Here is a 26,024-nt window from a genome sequence, read left to right as displayed (position 1 = left end):
ATAGGTACTCTACAGGTTGCTTTGGTTTTCTGCATGAGGATTTCCTGTAATGTTCTATTTTCCTTAGAAGACAAACATGAAAGTGCGCATATATTCTTGTGAGAAGAACAAAGCTGTCCAGCATGCTGGTACTCAGCTGTAAAATAGCAAAATTATGATATGTACAAGTGGGAGGCTGAGAAAGATAGACGTCAGAATCACATCTGGAGACTTGACATAGTCTGCCATTTGGGCTAAATCCCAGTTCCACCGATACTAATTTAGAAGCATAGGATCATACAATTATTTTGGTTGGAAAAGACCCTTAAGATCATTGAGTCCAACCATTAACTGAACACTGCCAAGTCCACCACTAAACCATGTCTCTAAGTGCCACATCTACACGCCTTTTAAACACCTCCAGCGATGGTGACTCAACCCCTTCCCTGGGCAGCCTGTTCCAATGCCTGACAACCCTTTCCATGAAGAAATTTTTCCTAATATCCAGTCTAAACCTCCCCTGGTACAACTTGAGGCCATTTCCTCTTGTACTGTCACTTGCTACTTGGGAGAAGAGACCAACCCCCTCCACGCTACAACCTCCTTTCAGGTAGTTGTAGACAGCGATAAGGTCTCCCCTCAGCCTCCTCTTCTCCAGGCTAAACAGCCCCAGTTCCCTCAGCTGCTCCTCATTAGACTTGTGCTCCAGGCCCCTCACCAGCTTCATTGCCCTTCTCTGTACTCTCTCCAGCACCTCAATGTCTTTCTTACGATGAGGGGCCCAAAATTGAACATAGTATTCAAAGGTCCAGCCTCACCAGTGCCAAGTACAGGGAGACAATCACTTTCTTAGTCCTGCTGGCCACAATATTCCTGATACAAGCCAGGATGCTGTTTAATTTAAAATTTAAATTTTCCTTCACCTGGCTTTGGCTAGATCTGCTCAGGGATGTCCATTCAGGTTAAGCACTGATTTCAGTGAACCTGGATGGATGTGAGAATGGATGGACCTTGGTACCTGAGGTTATTCCAGAGGACTTGCTGCAGTATTTCCTTTTATGATATTCTAATCTACCTAAAACAACATTTTGGGGGATTGTATGAATACTTCACTGAGAACATTTGGGTTTTTCTTTGCTTGAAAGAACATTCTAAAGAAGGCAAGCAAAGTATCTTGTGCCTATTTTTCTTATAACCAAGCAAAACTGTCTTATGTCTTCAGAATGGAGAGATGCCAATATTCCTTCTTTCTTCATAGAATGTTCAGATGATTGCTGTGGGACTTGTTTTTGAATGTCCTAAAGACGTTTTTTATTGTTGTTGTTATTATGTAATGCCAAAAAGAGGAATTACTGAATTATTTATTTTTATTATGTGTGGTCATGGCCTATTATAAATAGAGGCTGGGCTTGTCATGACACCTCAATTATTTCTATGTGCAGTGGATCCATTTGTAAGAAATAACAATTCTGTAAACACCTCCTGGCTCTGAAAGTCAAACTGGGTTCTTTCTGTTTCACTCATTACTGAGTATGGTGTTTCTGAGGACCAAATTAGGTCTTTTTTTAATGGCAGTTGTTGAAGGCATTCAATGTCTTCAGTAGATTTGTACTGATATAGAACTGCTTGGAATTTATTAAACTGTACTGAGGAGAATACATATGAGTAAAAGTCAACTGACTTTTTCTTAGCTGTATTGAATTCTGGTGTACCATCAGAAATGAGAGAGTAAACTTTTTTCCCCAGCCAAGCCTACAGATTTAATTCTAATTGCAGGCAATAAGCAGATTATTGACCAGATAGTTATTACTGTTCAAGCTGTTTTTCTGAGCAGAGCTATGTATTATATCTGTGAGAGCCTCACGAACCATGTATTATCCTTAAATATGTCAAATGAAGCACAAATGCATTATTTTGGTAGCAGTAGCCCCACTTTATTAAAGTTTCTCATCAGAATTTTCTTATATTTCTGCCCATTTCTGAACCATTATCTCTGAGGTTACATGTTTACAGAAATAAGGGTAAAATTTGAATTAAAAATATTTTTAAAATATTTGAAACATGGGAGAAATTCAACTCATTGAAACCTTGTCAACAGTAAAAATGTCTAGCAGTGCTTTTGACAAAGCTGCAAAAAATACAATTGACAACTTAACTGAAATCGGTTAAACTCCTAAAAGTTTAGTCCACAGTAAACAGTGATGATTTTGCTTGAGTGCAGAGGAGGTATTAGAAAAGAAAGATGAACAGACACTGAAAAAATCTATCGTCTAAGAATCTTCAGTAAGCATGTCTGCTAATGTTAAATTTTCAAACTGTTTACCTCAGAAAACCCCAGGCTTTTAGTTTATGTTTATTTAACCACAACCAATTCATTCTGAAAATAGTGCTTCAAATTTTGCTAAGGCCTTGTGAAATACGAGTCTCATTTCTCCTCATTCTTTCGGCCTATGCAAAGGGATGCCACTGTCAGGCTACAATGGCAATATATTCTATGTGCTACAAGAGAGATATACTGCAAAATCCTTTCAAATATGCGCTGCTATTAAGAAAAGCTGAGGGCGTAGCCCCATTCCCGCAAGCCCTCCCACCTCAGTTTCAATCTGAAAGCTGTTCGTCATTGGACATTATTGTTCAGAATATTCACTTCCACTAAAGAAGAGACAGTTCTGTACTTTTCTACGCCAAACAGAGAGGCTGCAAAAATGAAAATTGCAAATGTAGCCTATAAAAAAAAAAAGTTTCAGGACAAACAGCAGCAGCAGCAAAGTAAAAACACCTAGCATCTCCTTCAGCCCCCTCACTTACTTGATGGCTGAACTTCAAAGCCCACTTTTGGACTATTTAAAATGCTAATATGATTAATAACAGGGAATTAGTTTTTTACACCAAACTACACAAGGAAATTAAATTTAAAAACCTCCTATGCTAATGCACTGTAAAGGTTGCAGTTACAAATCACAGATCTGTTCATGGATATTTCATGAGCAGAAAAAAGGCTAAATTTGTCAGATAAATTATTCATTGTGAATTATTTGCTCAGCTCTATACTTTGCATGTGTACTGTATTTATAAATTTAACAGGGATTCTGGTGGTACCTTGGAAAGAAGCACAGTGCAAATTCTGCATATTTCACCGCAACTTCCAGTTTGTCTCACCGTATGTGTTCTGCGGGTGAAATTCAACCCTCCCACACAATAGCTGGTGACTGAGGCTTTCCACGCTGTCACGAAGCCCACCCACCGCGCTCCTCCCGAAAGCTGGACCAGCAGCCACGGCTGCCTTCCCTCCTCGAGGGCAGGTGTGAAAGCCCCCGATCTGGGCAAAGAAAGGGGTACCAAGCGGGTTTGTAAAAGCACGTGAGGCCACACTTGCCGCCGGGGCTGGTTTGTGGCTCTGGCAGGTGGTGGCAGGGGGACAGAGGGTGCAAGTCAGGCTGGCTGGCTGCTCTCCTCGCCCCACAGCCTCCCCAAAAGGTGTGTGAACACCTCATTTGGTGGCAAAGCACCCCCAAGCTCATGTCGACCTTATTCTTTAGTATATTTTATGAAAAAAGGCACTGTGTTAAGTCCTCATGATTCTCACGAAGCAAAATGAGAGGTTTGGTGTTAAGACGGCAGAGAAAACCTGAAAACCATCACCACACAACAAAGTGTTTCCTCCAGAAAATGACCCTGGAGAGAGGAGGAAAAGCTCTCTGAACAAAAATGTCAACAGGACCATTAAATGACAAAACAAACGAACAGATCCTGTCACACACCAGGTCAAATATCTTAAATATCTGAAGAGAAAACGAATGGAACAGCATCAGTATTGCTTTACAGGTGAAAATTAAAATATGCTATAACACGTCATTGTACACGATTGGCAAGGGCAGAATTTTTAATGAAGGGCAGACAGCACTTTCAGGGCCAGCAAAACACTTTTTGCTTTAGCAGGGATGCAGAGCCAAACCAGGGAGATGTTTTGGCAGTATATTGACTGCATGCTTTCATCCTTTCGGCTGCTTAAGTTCTAGCAGAAGTAACTTGAACAGGACTACCGTTTAATACACTAAGGCTTACACAGAAGGTATTATTTTCTCTTTGACAGGGTCCAGTGCTATTTTTACACTGTTTGATAGAAAGCCGCTGTTAGGCCTCAGGGAAGGAATAGCAATTCTTTAAGTAGGGCTTGCAGAACAGCAGCTTCCTCCCTCCTGCCACTTCAGCCACCTTCTCCGATACAGAAAATGTCTGGCTCTCCTTTTTCTTTAAAAAATACACATTGTTAACTATCTTTTTGGTAATCCACCTAACAAACCCCAGCATGTTTGTGCGGGACGCCTAACTCTGACACCAGCCGCTCTGTTTGTTAGTCCCTTCCTCCCCACTCCAGCGCCCAGCCTCCCTGCCTCCTCAATCACATGTGTTGTTTCTCATTTAAATGAACAGTTGGATTCTTTTATTTCTTACAAGTGCTGGATTCGCCTTATCGCCCTCATTCCTTTGGGGGTTGCCAATTGGTTTTATCCACGGATGTATCATTTCTCATGCTTCCCTTTTTTCTTACAAAGAGAAAGAACCACTTCGTCAACAAGCCTCTCTGGAGTGGAAGATTAAAAACCTAGACATCACCTACCTTGCAGCGCTACTCCCAACTGGGTTGTGTAAAACTCAATTAAACTTGTCCCCATTGAATACTGCATTACAGTACATTAAACAGAAAATTCTTCAAGCGTGATGACAAAGCTTGAAACCTTGCCTCAAAGCTGTTCCTTGTAGCTTTCTTTAACATTTCAGTCTTTATGGTGCAAGTCTCCCGTTGACACAACTTTAGTCCAGCTATGAAAAATCACAGAGCCCCACAGGGATTAAAAGAGAAAGAGGAAGAGGGGAAAAAAAGAAGAAGGAAAAAAAAAAAATTAAACCCTGTCAAAGCTGGTCTTGGCACTTTCTTTAGTGCATCTATTGAAACTATATCACCAGCAGACTAGAACCTGAGAAGAATGTGAGAGACCTATGAACAATCTGAACAATTTAGAATAACTCTATGTTCACTCTGTTTGGTTGCCTTAAAGCATTTTCTTTTCTCCAAGAGAAACAGGTATTCCCAGCCTCCTCCAAATTAAAAAAAAATTACATAATGTTTTAAGATTGGACCAAAAAATTAAGAAAGGGTACAATTCTGAAAAAAAAAGGTGTCAAGCCAAGAATTACAACCTCCTCCAAAATCCAAATGTCAGTGCTTTCTGAGGAAGTATGAATTCAGATCCAAATACAGAGCTGTACCTCACTGTGACGTAAATGAAATACCAAAAAGTTGCAGCCAATATTTCAAATATTAGTTTCTTCTCTGTATGAAACAAGGATGACAAGTTTACCTCAAATTTGCTTCTATCTGAGCTCACTCTCTCTCCAACTAATTACTGGAAAGATTTCAAATTCAAAGCAACTCAGAGTGAGTTGTCCATGGGGTAAGAAAGTAAGTAGTTTATATGAAAATCTCCCAAAGGAAGAGCTATGCATACTGAAAAATGAAAAAAGAGGGCACCAAATACATTCAGAAAAATTCCCACTTTTCTTACAAAAATCTAATGAGATATATGTTACATGTCATGTTACATGTCAGCATCTCCAATTGCAAGTATATACAAGAGTTATCAAAAGCCTGGCTGACTGAGTAGTTACATTTCAACAATCCATCAATATACTTCCAAATAAACCTTTATTCTCTTGACTGTTTATAGCGATAGATGTAAAGAGACATGCTGAGCATCCAAATCTTTTCCTAAATAGTAAGACATGGAATGTTTCCTTCTTACCTCCTGCCTTAAAAGGATGCATATTGTTCCTGCGCATGTTACAGAGCATTTTAAAAACACTTCCACTCAAGAAAAAATGTCCTGCATTTCAGCCACGAATGCCATAAATCATGCATTCACCCTTTGGGCTGTTCAGATATGAAGAGTGCTATATAATACTTCCTCTTTCTTGTGTACTATTATTATAGTTCACAAAAATATTCTGAGTAGATAATATAAAAATATTTTGAAGATGCAATACACATGCTATTGCTTTGCAAAGCTTATTTATTAGTCCAGCTATGTGTAGTTAAGTGCTAGATTATCACATGTAGACCACTACATAAGCTCTGAAAAAGAGAGTATGATGCATCCCATTTTCAAAAGGGAAGAAAGGCAAACGTAATTAGCAACCAGTGTATTATTACTGTAATAACAAAACGTTTGGACTCAATTATTTCTGACAGTTCCTTTTCATGTCCTGAACTCTACATTAAGTCCCGCGTGTTTTCTCTCTGGTGTTTTAATTTGCCAAAGAGCTCCACTGATAATGCAATACGATGAAGGGATGACAGGGGGCTTGTAAGTCCCTGCTGAAGACTTCCTCTGTCTGGCAACAATTTTTTCCATCTCTGGACGGCAGAGTTCAATATCGTTGGGTACTTAAAATTATGACATGGTACACATGCTAGAAAGGACTACTCAGAGACTTGGTTCATCCTTTTTTTGACATTACCTCTATATACCTGAATTTCTGCAGGGCAACAAAATGAGGAAAGAAATGAGAGCAATGAATGAGGAGAATTATGAGATGGCTCTTTACTCCATTACGTCAGTTTTGTACCAGCTGATACCAATGAAGCTAACTAAAGATAATGAAGGTAACAGCTGTTCCCTGTGTTAAGGATATAGGCTAACTGGTTCAATGCTATGGAAAAAGTCTGTTTTCCATAGAAGCAACAGTTATGTCAGGATAAAGCAAAATAATATAGTAACTCTACAAGAATACTGTGTGTAAAACTCTATGTTATCTCTAACAACATCAAAGAAAAGCAAGATTATTTCCTAAGTAAAACTTATTTGTTTTCCCCCAGAGTAGTGGCTTTTCTTCTTTTTGTGTCCTCCATTAACAGTATTATTCTACAAAACTCTTTAGCTTAACAAATATTAATCATCATCAGAGATGCCATATGAAAATAAATAATTGGAAAAGGAAGAGTGTACAAGTTTTTATCATGCTTAGATGGGCATATGTGCTTGCTAGCTAATTTTGGGGGGCTACAGCTAATGAATTCATTGCAGTATGAATCACAGGGAACCTTTTGCTAGGATATCACAAGTTGTTACTACATAAAAGGGACACAGTTTGACAAATCAGGTGTTTGATTCATGGCATACAGCTAAAATCTCATCGGCCCTTTTCTAAAACACAGAGCTAGATTCAGATTTTCCGTTAAAAACTGCAAGCTGTTTCTTTTTCCCCAGTAGCCAATATTATTACTAGTAAGAGTGGCTGGAGTCTGCCAATTGCAAATGCAAATTGACCCAACTTACCTCCTGAATGAAAGAAGGTAAAGAAACTAAGTAAAAATAAAGAATGCTGCCAGATATTAATGGTAGACTGTCAAGCTAATGTGCTCAAACAAAACCTCAGCTAATCAGCTCCCATTGATTCTTCTATAACACTGACATCCCAGAGACAACACAAGGGACATGATACAACCATACAAGACTAACACACAAAAATAGCAGTCCCGAACTTAAGAATTTCCTTCAATACCTTCAGCCGAAGGACCAACTCTAAGATCTCCCATGTACTTGTTTAATAGCCAGAAAGAATCCCAGTTCAGTAAACTGCTGTTGTTAAGGAGACTACTTCTCGATGGTGCCTTTGGAGACTTCTCTGACTCAGGAACAAAATTCTCTCTGTACAATTAGACCTTTGAGTATTCAACTATTCGCATGTTTAGACTTTGCAATAATTAGCAACACACAACAAAAATCCAAGTGCTAATGCTACGATCATGCTTTGCTTTGCTGAATATGTACATACGTTCATAAAGAGAAGAAGGTCATATATCAGCTCATCAATTTTTTGGAATCTTCTAGCTGAATATGTTGAAGGGTCTTTTTAGGTGCAATAGATCTGAAATTAATTTTTTTCTGCTTAATGTCACTCAGGAGCATTTTTTTTCAGGGAGACGAATGGTGTTTTGGAAATAATTTTTATGATGCTGTGGATGGGTTTTTAAATATGTCAAAAAATTCTAGTTGCTTAATGTCCAAAGTTAATCCATTTGTTATGTTATGTCCTAGTTTATAAAATTAAGATCAAACCAAAGAAACAGAATGCAGAATGTTGTTCCTTTTACATACATTTCTGTAGGACAAAATGAAGAGAAAATAAATAACAAATTATAGGAAGTGTATAAGAAAGACAGAGCAGTACCACACTTAAAACTGATGATCACATTGTGGCAAGCCAGAAAATTGTCATGTCTCATGTGTTATGGTGCAGTGGAAGTAATTGATAAATAGCTTGTGTTCACAACACCAGCATTCTCTCCTTGACTCACTGCAAAGCTTATGGCATTTAGGGATTTACATAGAAAATATGCAGAAAAATAATTTTATTTAAAGAGTTGATCCCAGCAGATCTTCCGAGAGGGTGCAAAGTGTCAAAAGTGGCTTCCATGAAAGCAGCCAAACCAGCTCATCTTCTAAACCATTACTAGAATTTTAACTTTTTTCCTTTACTTAGCTAGTTAAACCCCAATAAAATACATAATACTTTGCATCACAAAACAGCTTTCTTAGTAAATTGCTCCTGGACCACTGGTCCACAAAAGACTCTCAAGATGGGGTTCTGAACATATAGCCAATGCTTGTTTAGCCCTAATTAATTTCTGCTTTAGGAGGGAAAGCAAGATAAAAGTCTTGAAGTCATACTTCAGGCTACACTTTCCACCAAAGTAAGCAACTGAAAAATATCATTGTTTGTGATTTTATACTTCATTTGCTCCAATGATAAATACAATTTAATTGAACCTCAATCATAAAACTGGCTTAGCCTTAGCAATCTGTCAGTCTTATTTTAAATTTTCATTTAATTGTAACTTGAAAATGCATTTAAACTTCACATAATTTAAATCCATTAAAATGCACGTGCAGCTACCATAAAAGCAAGCCTGTTCACATTTAAAAGAACAGTTTATTAACAGAAGATGCATCGTGATCACTTGATGCCACCCGTCATTTCCTAGTGTAAACCAGTTCCTTTTCATCTCATACTTCAAGTTCAATCAGCCATCTTGTAATTTCAGCAAACATTCTGGCTGGCCAAAGACACCGTTGTCTCCCCTGTGTTTCAGAAGCTTCTGTTCCTATGTTTCTGAACATTTGTTTAAGCTCACAGACCAACCACAATATTTCATGGCAGTTTCAGAGGTGAAGGTTAGGGCATATCAGTCAATTCCCTTTAACCCACTGATCCACGGTTTTCTCAAAAATGTCTTTCGTTTGTTCAGATCTTGAATAATTTGTGCACTGACATTCCTGTTCAATATGTTTCTATCACATTACATATTCAATTGTAAAAGTAAATTTCTATTTGTATGTGTTTCTGTATCACTGCTGTTAAAAACAAGAATTCTCCATTCACCAAAACAACATGATAGAGCCCAGTATGTATTATATGTGTACTTATATTTTTTAAACAAAAATCCATCTGATTAAGTCTGAATACATCTCTCTTCTTGTGTTTCTAGTACAATCTAACTTTTGAATATTCTTTTTACACTGGTTTGCCCTCCCTAAAATGTATGTTTTCCCCTGTGTCATCTTCTACTTTCACCACTTTATTGCAAAACTAGCATTCTTCTGTAATTTATAAAGCTAATACTATCACTTTTCTTGAGCTAGGACTTATTCTTTCTGTCTTCTAAACTCTTTTCCAAATTTATAATACTTCCTCTCAATGATTATTAACCTGTGAAGGTGTAATTGTTCTGAATAGCTGGAATCACTTATGCAGAAGTATATGTTACAGCTAGAGGGAAAGAATTTAGAATCTTAACTAGCTTGAGTGAAACACTAACTGAAGCCTCAGTTATTTTATATATATGAATGTATGCACTTATGTATATATGACTGTATACTATGATACCATCACAGGAAATTATCTTGCAGGAAATTTCTGCTCCAGCAACCAACCTTGGTTCTGCATGTCACCAGCTGATTCAGCCATGTGCATCACCACTCAGTTACAGAACATCTCTACCAAATCTGCTTCAACATCGCAGTTGGCTTCCGAATCACAATTTGGGCACACTCTAGCATGGATTTCTGTTTGTGATGTTTGTCAGCATTTTATCACCCTGCATGCTCTGATGGAATGAAACAAGAAAGAAAAAATCTAATCTCAAACAGCTTTTTTTTTTTTTCTCTTCTTTTTGTAACACCAAAAGAAACTACACTGTAAGAAAGCTGCTAAGTTCTCTCCGTGTCTGCAGTAACAGGGGTTTGTTCCTTAAATATTAAACACACACCAAAGCAGGTGGCAACTTCTTCACAGTCGCTTCAGTTCTCTTCAGAGAAGACTAAAAGGGTGGGCAGGCTGAGCGGTGCCCCAGTGCTGGGGAGGGGCAGGGCAGCCACAGGCTGTGGAACCTCCTGCCTCACTTGCAAGTGGGGGTTGCAAATGAGGGACTCCCATATTTTGCTGGAGCTCCTTCCCTAGCTTCCACTCTCCCTACTCCCCATTGTACAATACACGCTTCATAACCTGCCCCAAATCACAGGGCGCAATTGCCATTGCATTAGGGAAAATGGATGTGGCCACGGTGCCCCGCTGAGTGGTCCTGCTCCTCGTGGCCTCTGTCTGCAGCAGGGAGCAGGGCTGGGATGCCAGGGGAGAAGGAGAGAAATGCTGACATTGATCTCTGGATCAGAGAGTACACAGATTGATCCCCGGGATCAATAGAGAGGTCAGGATTCAGTCACACATGATCTCTGGCTACAGCTCTTAGGTAATTTCTGGAAGACAATGGAGGGAGATGCATGTATGGATGTGACCGAGGGTTACATCTTGATCTCAATTTCTGTTTAAGGAAATCTGCACACCAAAAGAGCTTTTGCAATTGCCTTCAGCTCTGAATCCATTTTCCTGAGCACATAACAAATCTCAGTGTCTTTGGTATTGCAAAAGGGGCTATCCATTTCCTTTAACATACACATTGTTTCTATACTTCTCTAATGTGAAGAAGTCTCTCAAAGCTCCTAAATTAACAATGAGAACAAAAATGAGCACAGTTTGCTTTTAAAGTATTGCTTCTAAGTATTATCAATAAATAAATTAGGCAGGGTCTAAAATGTGGTCAGGGAATTTGAGAACTGCTGGCTGTGCCATTGCCTATGTGAGCAAACACAGCAATCGCCTGCCGGAGTCTCCAGAGCAACAAGAATAAGAGCTTAGGGACCTAATAACAAATCACTGTTTTGCAGGTCAATTAAGTAGCCAAGAGACACTTGAATTCCACCTGTTGTGCCACAATAATGGCTTTGCTTGTAAGCAGCTGGAGATGAAACACATCAACAAGATTTTAACATTGTGTTCCAGGAGGTCCAGCTCTACAGCCCACTTGGACATCAGGGCTGCGCATCACACAGGTTTTCCTGGGAGCCTGGCACCTTGAATGCCATGAAAGTCTTCCCTGCGCTATTACCATCAGGCTCAATCCATTTAGAGGTATGGGGCACAAAAATCTCGCACCGCACTGTCAGTTATACACAGAACCACTTGCAATGGGGGTAGAATATATTTCTACATTATTTTAGCTTTTGCTTTTACACGGCACACCATTAGTTTGTCTTGTGTCACAAATACACAGTAGGAATATTTGACGGGAATCACTGTGAAACAGGCTGCAGATGAATCCAGCCCCATTTCCTCTCATACAGACATTTTATACTCAGCACCTATGGAGCTGCCTGAAAAGAATGGCCAAGGTTTGATTTTAGGCTTCTAGGTCATGGTTTCACCTTGACAACAGCTCTTTCATTTCAAGCAGCAACATTTGCCAGGATCCCTAAGGTGTTTTCATTTTTGTCAAGTGTAGGGAAAAAAAAAGTATGAAAAAAAGATAAATCTTAATTCACAAGCTTCAGGACTATCTCTGTGTCTCCAGCACAAAACTTCAAATGCAATCCAGGACCTGGATGTGTATTAGAAGGCTGCAGATTTAAACCTTGTCCACCATGATCAAACTGGATTTATGGAGCATCATAACTCTCCAGACACCATCCAGCAGCTTATTAATTTAATAGACTCCTGTCCATTCCATGATGTTCCTGCCCTGACAGTCTCTCAAGATAAGGCGAAGCCTTTTGACAGGACAGAGTGCATATATATTTTCTTCTGTTTTCTTGTGGATGGGGTTGTCGACAACTTGAAATGTGTGGCTCAGCAAATTTGGGGGCTTTTTCCTTCCCTTTTGCTTTGCAGTGAAGATGACAGAGGTAACACTACAATGAGCCACAGGGGTCACAAGGTTTACTGCAGTCCTCAATGTTTATTTAGCATAATGGATTGAAAAAAAAAATAAAAAGAAAATAAACCACATTTAACATCTATGTCATAGCCTGAAAATAATGACAGCATTTTTCTTAAAAAGATTTCTAAATGACTGATTCTACTGCAACTGAGTTAGACAAATGAGGGGCAAATACATATCTTGAAAAAAAAAATCTCTGCATGATGTTTGCATTTATTTTTGCCAATGGTCTGAATGGCTGAAGCAATATTTCTTTTCACACGGTCCCAGTGTGAAGTACAGACTGGGCTTCTTTTCTATCCTGAACATGTTCTCATAGGTGAGTGTCAGACTTGGTTTACAGCTTTTCTGTGCAAATTATGTCAGTACTGTGCCTATTTTCTTGACTCTTCCAATTCCAAACTATGAAATAAACTACACAGTAAGTGATAAGAAGAACACAAAAAAAAACAATAAAGCAAACCAACATACATATAAGAACAACTTAAAAATATCACTTGGCTGCTATGTAAATGGAATGCACTAAGAATGAACAAAAGTATTTTCATATTGAAAGTGGAAATATAGCTTTACTCCCGCATTTCTTGTCATCTTCCCTTTATTATCTACATAGAATTTAGAAGGCATGTAATAATTCACTGTATGCTATTATATGCATATTATACTAATTCCATAAAGATGCATAAAATAATCTTTTTCTTGTAGATAATTAAGACCATATACAAGGCCCTGACCTCTAAACTCCCTCAACCAGATAATCCCCCATTGGATCTATTTGCACAGGTAAAAAATAAAAATAAGGAAAAAGTACAATCCTGCTTTGTGAGTTCTTTGAAGCCGAACTGTATCTGAATTAAGTCCACAACACTGCCTGCCATCGGCAAGCAGTAAGTATCACTAGTCATGGGGATAAAATATGTTCTCCTTTAGAGAGGAAAGCAACAGCACTGATTTACAAAAGTTTTGTTTGCAACAGTGTCATTAGGCATCCTCTCTTCTCAACATTCCTGCAAAACCAGACACAAATGGTGCCATCTACTTGCCTACCAACCACATCTTTACAGTTGCATCCGTGAGACTTTCTTCCAATGACTATGAAGGTATATTGCCCTTGTAGAGATAGCCTTTTATGTAAGCATTATACACACAATCATGCTTCTCTTGAGAAATATTTTGTAATTTTTCAGTGGTTTTGAAAATGAAATGCAAACCAAGCTTTTCCATGGACCTTTGATATTAGGATAAGCATCACACGCATTTTGTTAAGAACTCAGATTTTTTGTCAGTGGATACGAAGAAAGAACAAAAAGCTGTAGCACCACCAAAGGCTTCAGCACATTGTTCATCTAATGGAAGCATCCAGAGGGACAGCAGATACTGCAGCTTTCTGACTGTCCACATGGAACTGACTAAGTAAATTCACTCTATTTGCTTTTAATAGTATGTGGAAAGAAGCTCCTTGCAATCTAAAATATATGTTCCAAGTTAACCTTTGGCCTATTTAACAACTTGTTCTCTGACCCAAACCAAAATATACTCATATTCTAATGCAGCAGTGTTTAAACTCCTTATGATGTTTGACCTGTGTCTCATAAGGGTCTCTGATGTTATGTGTCTGTGGCACAATGTACCATTACATTGCTTGAAGTTGCAGGGAAAAAAAAAATAAATAAAGTATTTGCTAGCTGAAAGTTCATTTGCTGGGGAAAACATGGTATCAAGGATCTCAGAGAACAATTAAGAAAAGCAAACCTCTCTCACTAAAGAAAAATGTAAGAACCGTTCTGTTGTGACAACTGACTTTTCCTTTATGTTAAAAAAGAGAGTGCTTACTTTAAATGAGCAAAATTAATTAAAAACTGCCATCAAGTCTTACTAGTAGTTTCATGTAACCTCTTGTTGTATCTTCAATGCATGGCACATATGTCAGCGAAATAACTCATCCCAGTACCAGTGAAGTAAGTAAACAATTATACGTTTATTGACTTATTTTAACGCAGCCACTGGGCAGCACAGCAGGGGAAGAATTGCTTCCAACCCGACTTCTGCTCAGCCCTCTCCTGTGTGCTGCCTCTCCTCCGGTTTCTATTTATAAATTAGCTACATGACACAGTTTCAGTGTGGGCAGCTGTCATTTTAACTAATCTCATCCTGTAAATCCACCCTAGCAGGCTTGTTCTCTATTGTGATTGGAGAATAGACTTTTTTGGGCAGCTTTCAAATGCAGCATCTGTTTGAGCAAGCACCCATCTCTTAGCTATGTGGAGAAGCACTCCCCCGAATTTGCCCTCCCCCCCGCCCAGTTTTGTGTTCACCAGAAGAAAATCACAATTCTCGGATCTTACCCTTAGGCAACACTGTCCCCAGCCAGGAATTTGTTGCAGTCGCTCAGTGAGCACTGGCTGCGATTTCACTTACGGAGGGATGGAGGCTTTTTATGGCGTTTGATATGTATTCGCACCATCGGGACAATTAACGGGACCATCCTGTGGAATTACTTACTAAGATGTCACACGGTGCCTGTGGAACCACTCTGGGGCCAGGATGGGTTTTTTTTTCTCCTCCCGCATCCTCTCAGAAATAACGAAGGGCATAAACTACTCAGCGAGGCCAGGCAGAGGAGGAAATAACATCAGTAAATCACTAATGGAAATGCAAAATCAAACGCCGCCTCACGCGAAATGAGATGACGGGTGGCTCGAGAAGCACGTGAGTCGCTGCCAGCAGCCGCCTCCTTTTTGGCAGCCGAGCACGACCCCATCCCAGCGCCCCGTCCCCCAGCACCCGGCCCTCTCCCTCCAGGCCGCGGCCTGAGCAAGAGCCACGTCCTGAGCGGGGCTGCGGCAGGAGACGTGCCCGCAGCTGCCGCCTGCCCGCGACACGTGCTCGGTGGGACGAGACGCACCCCGACCGGCCCAGACACGCGTTAAACATGTTGGTTTTCCTGCACAGAGTTATCCTGTGGTGCTCTGCAATCAATTACTGTTATACCATCATCATTAATAATTTTCTTAATGAAAATGATTCTGTTGATCTCCGTTGTATTTTAATTATCAGAGTTAAGCATAATTACACTGCAGCTCTGAGCTGGCATGTAGACTCCTTTAGGGCGCAATTTTGTTTTAACACACTGATAATGTAATTTTACATTGTGTCAGTTGTTTAGTTATTATCCAGTCGTACAATTCCGCTGTATTCCTGATAACAGATAATAACCTTAGCACCTCCTATATCCTGAAGTCATTTAAAAAGCAATATTGGAATTTCACAACTAGCTAACTTAATCGCCTTATGATTTTATAATTCCCACAGCTAAATATTTGTACAGACACCCTGTTTTAACAATGCCACTAAACATACGGTATCCATACATTTCACATAAATGGCTTTAATAATAGCTAGAAAACTGTCTGCTATATGAGCACAGTTTTTAGTCTGTGCAACTGTATTTTTTACACCCTTTCTATTCTATTCAGTTGTAATTCATTTACAAAATCCCTTACAGTCCCAGTGGAAGATTTGTAGTTAATACCCCAGCTCCTTCCTAGGTTGTGAGGGGACTCCTACCTCTGTTCTTAGAGATTTACCAGGTCTGGCCCACAGCGCTGTCAGGCACGACTGCTTCTCAAGTACACTGCATTGCAATGAACATACCGTTCGTGCATTAATACTTCCCACCAATGTATCTTGCTTAAATCACTGAAACTCTGCAACTTTTTTTTTGGAAGGCACATATTTATAATTCTAGATAGGGTACAATTCCTAAAATATGTCTCTAAAATTTCAGATGCTGTTTCTAAGACATCTCCTAAATTATTGAATAGACTATATTTGAAACATGAGAGGAGTTTGAAATAAATATTAAAACAAAAAGAGCATGTCTTTTGAATGTAATTACAGTTGTAAAAGTTTCCTTTCAAAAAAATAGAATGAGAAAATGGTACATGCCATGAGTAGCCAGCTTGTGTCAGAGCTCGTAAAAAGGGATACTAATGAACTGTTTTTCCCTTTTCTAATTTGTCCTAGTATTGGAGAAATGTAGTTATAAAAAATACAGAAAGAAATAAGTGATCCTAGACTAAATAGAATTAATTTCAAATACTGAATAGTTATTTCATAGCTATTCACTCTCAATGTACTCTGATGTACGATTTTAAATAACCAGTTTCTTAATCTAAAAATTCATATAGAAGATGAATTGTGATTCCACTGTAATAACTTAGCAATGTAATCCTATATATGTACGTCAGACATATACATACATGCACACACACTATTTGTGTTTGCTTGCCTAGGGAAAATATTTTATGGAGAGTTTTGAAGGCAAGTGGGGAGTTAGCTGGCCAGGTCAGAGTCACTTTCAATAGGAACCACACGACAGACTCCTCTCCCTATGATCGTTCTGTGTGCAATACATGGGTGTCTGCAGTGCCCACAGCTTCTAGCGAACTGACATGAGGCACATTGCTATGGTCTCCTGAAAGATCTAGGGGAAATTCTGCTCTCGAAGATATCACTGTAATAAGCTAAAAGGAAATACAGCATGCCCTTTAGAGTCAGCAACTGACTGACCGGGACCATGTATTGTTAGCCAATTCTCAAACTTATTTTCCTTTTAGAAATGTTCCAATCTACTCCTCTCATCTCATCTTGGGTATAGTAAGGAAAACAGCTCCCCGGTGACCAAATCCACTACATGCATAATTCCACACATTTGTTCAGCTAATTGCTTTCAGAAATAACAATGTATTGCTAAGCAAACTAACGAAATTATACACATGCAACTACAACATAACATCGAATTACAACTACATGCCAGCTGACACCATTTCATTAGAAGTAATGGCACTATAGGAGACAAAAAGCTAACACAAATCAAGGCAATGTAATCTGGAATGATGAGATACAAATTGAAGGAAGAAACATTATTCTATTTATTTATTTTACCATCTTCTATTTGACATTGTTTTGTGATCCAAGCCAATTAATCTTTCTAGTACAAAAATCCTAGCAGGGCTCAAGGGAAGCGTAGGTGCTTAATGAACGATAGAGCAGCCAACTCAAAGTGCAAAGAGATGAACAGAATGCAGTGAAGGTAAAGCATATCTACAACTTATTTCCCACATTGGTTTAGTGAAGTACCAAGCTTTTAACATGTATTTATAAATTAGGGCTCAAATTTACCCTCAACTTCAGTTATAATACAAACAGAGTTCACCCTGAGCACTGTATGACTGTCTCACAACACCTCGTTAACCAAGTACTAAAATAATCAGCATCATCAGTGAAATAAAATCCAGCACGCCTGAATGAAAAAAGTAATGTTTTGGGCTACTCAGATTGCACAAAACTGAAGAAAGTTTTTAGTGTTTGAAAAAAAAAATTATATTTCAACAGATTAAATCAGCCAGATAGCACTGAAACTGTCTAATGAATTAGTTAGTGTTTGTAAAGTACTTTGAAGATGAAAAGCCTTACTGGTATATATGTGCTAAGTATTATTATAATTACAGAAAGAATGTAATACTAGATAAGAAATCATCCTATGGGAATTCGCAGAAGCTATATTTTGGAGTGAAAGTAATTTCCCATTACACTAAAAAGTTGTTGCAGAAAAGTTTGCCTGTGAGTATTCAATACTATGAATAGCAAACTGCAGCTCTGGATTCACGAGAAAAGCTTTACTGTATTACTGAGAGCACTTTGCTGCTTCTCACACTTGGGCAGCAACCAGCAAGCTGCGAAGGAAGGGCAGCTCAACCCTTTTTAGATGTGAGCCCAGCTCTCTAGTACTGCAGGTGTTTCAGGTTGCAGAATGAATGTGTTGGCATTCTGTAATTATAATAGAAAGAATTTATAAGACCCTGGTGTGCAACTCATTTTTAACATGCAAATTCCCTGTTTTCAGCGTTTCAACTTTCAAAGGCTTGTGGCAGTTTAAAAGCAATCCTCTTATAAGTGTATAAATTGCAATGATTATAGGAACAAGTTGTAATTGTTTCTAGTAAGTTTTTAGGAGGCTTTGATGTTTTGATTAGTGTTTTGTATGTTAATATATTGATATGGGTGCTTATTTGCCTGGATGCTTGTATGCTGAAATGGTCACTAGGTTGCCTCAGCAAACAAATCTTTGATCTCAGTAGGTCTGTTTGGTTAGAAATAAAACCTAAAAGAAATTAAACGAGAACAGTGCATGTTCTGAAGTATTCACAAAGTGCTGAGATTGGTGATTGAAATACAAGGAAGGAAAGTCATAGTTTAGCAACCTGATCATCAGGGGGAATGCCAAAACCAGCTACAATAAAGTTATTCTTATTCCATGTATTCAGGTGGTGGCTTTTTTTTTTTTTTTTCAGCATTCTGTAATGATACCATAACCACATTTACAAAGCTTTCACAGTGACTGACCAAAGTGCATAGTCTGCCACACTGTGGAGCGAACCAAAGGCTCTCTGAGTTGGTTCAAGATGCAAGACAAAAGCCTCATCATCTTGAACCAAAGTAGCTGTTAGATGTGGTAGGTTAGACAAAGCATGTTTGCGGGACTTCATAAGAACTCATGCTGACTTGAGGAAATCTGACAATCCTCATAAGACAGAAATGATATGCATTGCCACTAGCCAGTACATTCCAGTGAAGCATCATCATGTCATGCCACTACACACAGACTGGAATGTCAGAGGTGACAACCCTGAAATACAGTTCCAGTTATCTTCTGTTACCATGCTGACGTGCAGTCTTATCGTAGTCCAATCAAGTTCACATTCTTCTTATAAAACCAGATTTCAGTTAGTAGTCTATAATGTAATGTAACTTAGAGAAATGCTATCCAGTATGTCCAATAAAATGTCAGAAAGAATTCATCTATTTAAAGTGTATAGATTTTACTGATGTTTCCCAAGAGGCACTAAATCTCAGAGAGAAATGGATGGTATGTCTTATGTCAGTTGACGTCCTTCTGTGTTTGCAAGGCATTTAGTATACTACAGACACCATGGGGAGTTTTTGCATCATTAAAAGAAAAAAAAGAAAGAAAAAAAAAAGCAAAACCACAACATGAGAGGAAAAAGGGAATGAAAACTGTTCCAACTTTAAAGGGAGACAAACTACTTCATTTTCCTATTAAGCAACAGGTATATTTTTATCTCAGTACTTTACATAGGAAAACAGAGAAAAAAAATCAGCTTGTGTTTACCTTTGCTGTACACAATGCAGTTGTTTTTGTTGTCTTCTACTCCTTGCCAAGTCACATCCAGCAACCACTTGGGGCCAGCAGTCAGTACCATAGGGACTGAAGCCTTTGTCTTCTGTAGGAAGGATGATAACAAACAGATGCCATTTGCTTGCCTTGATTAAGAACTTGAATAATAATAGTAATAATAATTTTATTTGCAAACAACAAAATCTCCAAACCCATAAGCCAAGGTCTTATTCCCCTGCCTCGGGAGGTTTTTTTAAGGATACACAGGCAGGAAGCTTTAGTTGTTTCATTGATTGAATGGTGAAACTATTATCAAGGATTTTTCTGAATGATATTGGATCAGATCTCCAAGATTAAACAGATCTCTGGTGGCTGAGAATTATAAAGGGAATGCAGATGACTTTCACAGCAAAGAGCCAAGTGTTTAGAAGTGAACTTTAGACACATTGTACTTCATTATCAACAGGATCTCACTATTTCATGAAACAGACAGGAAAGAATTTAAAGAATCGGTATCCATTTCAAAGATCTGTCCTGGGTAGCATTTGTATTATCATATGAAATTGTTGTGAATGGATAATGGAATTTTTCCACTTTTGCTAAGTGTTGATGTGTGATTTTACTGTGTCTGAAATAATAATATTAATGTTAATGATTCACTACTCTTTGTCTCCAAAAAGACTATCAAATAAGTTGTATTACTAAATTCAAAGGCATAGAAGTAAAGTGTTGACGTCCATTGCACTTGAAAGGCGTGCAGGCAAGGAGATGCACATTTAACAAAACAATCTCCTCTGTATATTTCAGGTTCTAGATTTCAAGAATTTGGAATTTGAGGAGATAAGGTAGAGGCTTCAAATTTATTAACATTTAACTCGTTTTACTAATCAAATGGCAAAAACCTTGTGGGTAATCCTGATTTTGTCAGCATGTGGCACTGAGATGCCACTTACACTTCTATCATTCACAGTTATTTTTCTCTATATCAAGCATGAAACCACAACAGAGAGTACAAACTACAACAGTCACCACATAACTTTTAATTTTTTTTTTTTTTCTGGGATATAATTCTCTCTAAGATATTCCAACCTTTTTAAAGTGAATTCGATCAATTATTTTTATATTCCACCAATAATTCTCTAGTTAGCTCCAGCCTTGTTCTATTCTGATATTCTGTATGATTAAGCGAGTTAAAAATGTTAAGATATGGAAAATCATATATTTATATGAACATTCCAGATGAGTTGGCCACATTTATTATCTATGACTGTTCTAGAAGTGTAGTGAAGTATAAGAGTTACCATAGAACATATTATATATGCAAAACATACACAAAAATATTTATTGAAAATAAGCTATTATTTAAAATATTTAGTTATATAAGATCAAATTCATAATCTTATATAAGATATATTTAATATAATTTATGATATATCAATATTTTAATGAAAAAAGAGAAAAAGATGCACTGAATGTCACAGTTCTTCACATTTCAGATGTTTTTTATCTGTTTATTCTCCAATAGTGTGTTATCAAATATAGTATTTCTAGCTTAATTTGCATTTTATGTTTTGCATTTTTCATACCAATGTTTATGCATAAGTCACACTTCTTCTATATGCACTCCATGACATTATTCATCTTTCAGAAGTGTTGGAAAAAACAGATATAAATGAAGAATTAAATTAGTAAAAAGGAATGTAACAGCTAGCAACAATATACCTAGTGTAAAACTACTGCAACAAGAGACATGCAATGTTTCAATTGCTAATACTGCTTTTTCTACGTGAAATTGCAGAAACTGTGTTTGCTTAGATGAAGTGTTACAAAAGTCAACCCAACTGCTCATGTTTGAAATCTGAAATGGAATTCTGATTTCTAATTGGCCAGTAAACAAGACAATTTTATTTATTTTTAATTTGGTTAAGTTCATATACAAATTATCAAGAAGCCTGATATTACCAATTATGAAATCAGTGCAAAGTATTTACGTATGAACTGCACAGAAAATAATGATGTAAATGAGGCACAAACTGAAAAAGATTTGCAAGAAATGAGATGAAAGGTAATCAAAGTATCATCTCCATCTCTTAAAACAGAAAAGTCTGGACTTTAGTGTCATTTACACCAAAACAGCGCTAAGGCTGCTATGGAAACAAGGAAGAGTGGCTATTCTTCACACAGCTGAGAATCATACCATGTTAAATACAAGCTTTAGCATGACCGTTGGCAACCATGACTGCATACCAATAATGAAGAGGAGGACCAGGACATGTTCCTGCCATGTTTCATTTCTCCAACTGCCATTTCAGTCAAACCTTTAATGTGTTTTTTGTGCTTATACGTGCTCACAGTCTCTGGTAATCACAAGTACACTCAAAAGACAGTGCAATATTATCCAGATAGTGGACTTTTCCAAGTACACTATAAATGATTAAGACATTTTAAACAAGTCTTTTTTTTAAGTTGGAGGCCAAGTTAAAAAAACATAACAAAACAAATCAAAATTCTATATTTTAAGTGCAGAAGGGATCATTTATTTAATTTTCAGAAGATCTAATTCCTATTTCTGGTTTTCTTGTTCCCACACATCTGACATTTGATTGTGTCTCTCTCCTCCTGGAGGTGTTTAAAAGGCGTACAGATGAGGTTCTTAGGGACATGGTTTAGTGCTAGAGTTAGGTTACGGTTGGACTCTATGATCTTGAGAGTCTCTTCCAGCTGGAATGATTCTATGATTCTATCTATAAGGGTATTATTTGCATTAAGGTGGTACGAAAACACTTCAAATAATATCAGGATCTTCTTGTGCTGGGCAATAGTTTATTATCTACACACATAGGACAAATAATATGTCATGGGAAAGGATGCTACATATTGCAGAGGAAGAAACAAGATGCAGAGGTACCGTTTGAGTTTCTCATGGAGATGAACTTCTCTTTTAGTAAGCAGCAGGACTAGTCCCAGGCCACCGCCCATCTTTGTTCTAGACAAAGCGGAGCCCAGGCTGGTGCCTCTTCCCTTCGGAGGTGAAGCAGCAGCAGGTAGATTGAGCACCAGCTGTCAGGACGCGAGTCTGCTTTGCCATCCCATTTTTGAAACTTAAAGAACTACACGGAGATCACTAAATTAGCTTCCAGGTCGTTGGCAGTAAAACTTGTAATCAGTTGAGCAGCTGTGAGTGGTCTCTAGGCACTAGAGATCGGCTGGAGGAGGAACACAGTGTTTCGTCTCACAGCTCTGCTAGCCCAGAAGAGCTGGTGGACACCTCAAAAGAATTTCCCATTCTCCCATAGCGCTGCTCTCAAGCTGCACAGATATGTAAATAAACTTTTTTTAATATGAAAGCAAAACTTCACAAGGCCCTGGCTGCTTGTAAAGCTTGGCAGCTCCACTAAGGGAGACAGGCAGTGGCTTCCCCTTGAAGTACCTCAGAAGCATATTGTGTGAGCTGTAAGATGAGTCAGGACCACCATAGCAGTTCTTGGGGTCTGGCATCCTGTGAGGTTCACATGTTCACAGGAGGTGTTCACCACTGACAAAGGCTTGCTCTTGTTGTGCCTTATTACATAGTAAGAATTGAAACGAGCCTGCTGATTCAGGAAAGGCCATTTCCCTAAAATGGTTAAAATGAAAAGACCCCAGTCCAAGATAACAAGAAGCTATGGTTAAATCAGTCATGCCTTTATCACCTCAAGATTAGGCTACTGCAATGCGCTATACCTGAGGCTACATTTTAAATCCATTTGAAAGCTGAAGCTGGTGCAGAATGCGGCAACCCGTTCATAAAGGAGGGTATCGTGCTTTGAGCACATTGCACCAGTGCTTTTAAATCTGCGCTACGTGTCTGTAGGATTTAAAGTACTGGTTGCAACCTCTGAAGCCTGGGACCTGTCTGTCTGAGATACCTAATGGAGACCTGTCAGGTCCTTTGCCCCAACTGTACAACCACAGCTGAGATCCACTGAGGAACATGGAAAAGGCCTCTCTTGGCTTGAAACAGAAGAAACTCTTGGCAGGGCAACATGTTCTTCATGGCAGCTCTTTAGCTTTGGGACACCATCCCACTTGAAGTAAAGTATGTTCATGCTCTGACTCTCAGAGAGTACTACGAAAATCATCCTTTAATTCATAAGACTTAATTGTTGTACTGTAACATTTAGTTGGTCATTCCCAAAATGGTGGTAGCAGCAGTGGGAGGTGTTAGTTACTTTAACCTATGGTTTTTTACAGTGTTATTAAGAATACCTCTAGCTTAAGAAAGGTAACCTTTTACAAAAAGCTTTCTTGATGCAGGAACAACAATATTACAGCTGCTTAAAAATAAGACTTCAAAGACCAAACAAAATTTTGTTTCTCCCTCCAAAAAAACTGCTCCAAATTATTCAAAAGCTTACAGAACATTCTGCCTATTGCCTAAGTACAATCACAGGGATCTGCTAGCACAGATGCCCATAAGATGGGGCCATAAAATAGTAACGTCACATTTTGGAAATGAGGGCACATTATCAAACTACAGTATTGTTCACTTCTCTACACTAGGTAAGTATATATGCTACACTTGAGTCATTTTTACCTGTAAATGCAATTTCTGCTAATGTCTTCATGCCATAACTAGACGAATTTGACCAGGACAAACAGGGTCAAAAATGTGATCTCTCAGGGAACAATTAGAATCAGCTAATGAGGATAAAAGAGGTCAGGCAGGCATCCACTTTTCACTAACCTTTGAAGGAAGTGGACAAACAAGGGATGTAACCCTCAATAAATGTTTATATTCAGTCAAGAGGTTAATGGTGATAAAAATAGCCATCACAGCAGGCCGAAAATAGTTTTGCACTCTCGCTAAAAGGAATCACTTCTGACAAGAAATGTTAGATGGGCTCTTCCCTGCAAAGATTTCTAACATATGATGTGTGTGGCCTGGCAGAAGCTTGAGGAAACCCCCACGCTGAAGAGAAACACGGTATGAGCAAGTTGTTTGAAATCTACGAAATTCTGATGTCAAATGCCTGATCGTTGCTAGCTGTTTTCTAAGAAGGTGTGCCAGAACAAGAAATAGGCACTGAGCTGATGTTCAGTGACACAACCATCCTGTCCCAGGCATGGTCTTCCAATAAGTGCTCAACATTATTCAAGGAGATGTACCGTTCATCGAAAAATCAATACATTTCTATCTTCACCTTTTTTTTCTTCAATCAGTACAGGGCTCTATAATGTCAAAACTATTTCTTTATAGTACTCTCACTGAAACAGAGGAAAGCTGTTGAAGACTTAAAATACTCGAGGGCTTTGTTCCTAATTGTATTTTGGTTCCTGCAAACAGATTTTCTCTCTAAATCTTCCAAAGAGCCTGAGCTCCCATGAAAGATACACAAGTTTACCAAAATGTCTTTGTGCCCTTGGAGGAAGTTCTCATGCCCCACCGCGCAATGTTACTTTATACAGCAATTAAAAACAAGACTTAACTGGGAGGAGAGCTGTAAGTGTACCTCAGGTGCCTTCAAATAGGAGTCTGGGATAGTAAAACACCAGTTAACACATTGATGGAGGTTTCTACTTTGAAATTCAATTTAAATTCAATTTGATTGTCACACGGTTGACATGCCTTCCGACATGCTGAAACTGCAGAACATTCCCTCGTAAGAGGTTAAGTTCTCCTTTGGTGGGCACCATACTCAACATAGCAAAACTTTTTAAGTTGGGAAGGTCTCCTAAGGGATCATTCTAGACCAAGCAATAGCAGAGTTTGCATAGGTCACAAACTATCTCTAATTAATTAATATTTGTTTTAAGATGTTTTTGAATGAGAAGAGTGGTAACTCCACTTTATTATCTCACACTTTAATTGACTGTCTCAGTGTATTTCTTCATCATAAAACTGATTACAAACTCATCAAACCCTAAGACAAGCCCATCCAAACAGCCCAGTGGACTGACCCTCATTTTGTCACTGATTTGTGTGCAATCAATTAGACTTCTTTCAATTTCTATAGCTTCCCAGAACACTCTTATCTTTTTCCAAGGATCCAGTCTTGGAAGAATATTTATCTCAAGGGCTTCTCTGGAAACCCTGCCAGTCAAGGCCTGTGGCAGCACTTCACAGTGCCTTGGCTTTCTTTGCTAGACATGCAAAGGCAAATCCTCTCCACACACATGAGACTGGAGATGTCAGGAGGTTTTTGGTGCTGTGGTTCCATGCTGATGACGAATATCACCAAATAAAGCAAAGACACAGCGGTCTCCAGCCTATGAACACCTACAAGTGATAGGACGAGAGGAAATGGCCTCAAGTTGTGCCAGAGGAGGTTTAGATTGGACATTAGGAAAAATTTCTTCACTGAAAGAGTTGTCAGGCATTGGACCAGGCTGCCCAGGGAAGCGGTTGACTCACCAACCCTGGAGGTCTTTAAAAGATGCATAGATGAGGTTCTTAGGGACATGGTTTAGAGATGGACTTGACAGTGCTAGGTTAATGGTTGGACTTGATGATCTTAAAGGTCTTTTCCA

The 26,024-nt window shown here is 38.6% G+C and overlaps 1 protein-coding gene and 1 pseudogene across 1 annotated transcript in view; both read right to left on the bottom strand.

Moving 5' to 3' along the window:
- ZFPM2 (zinc finger protein, FOG family member 2) overlaps positions 1 to 26,024 on the bottom strand; it is a 312,664-nt gene that overhangs the window by 87,126 nt on the left and 199,514 nt on the right. The window contains exon 5 of the mRNA XM_065629091.1: positions 19,509 to 19,620. Within this exon, the coding sequence (XP_065485163.1) occupies positions 19,509 to 19,620 (112 nt within the window). The remainder of the gene's footprint in view (positions 1 to 19,508; positions 19,621 to 26,024) is intronic.
- On the bottom strand, positions 353 to 14,777 carry LOC135986312 (uncharacterized; annotated as a pseudogene).

Source organism: Caloenas nicobarica, chromosome 2 (genome assembly GCF_036013445.1).
Source record: "Caloenas nicobarica isolate bCalNic1 chromosome 2, bCalNic1.hap1, whole genome shotgun sequence".
NCBI lineage: Eukaryota > Metazoa > Chordata > Aves > Columbiformes > Columbidae > Caloenas > Caloenas nicobarica.
This window is presented reverse-complemented; position numbering and strand designations above follow the sequence as displayed.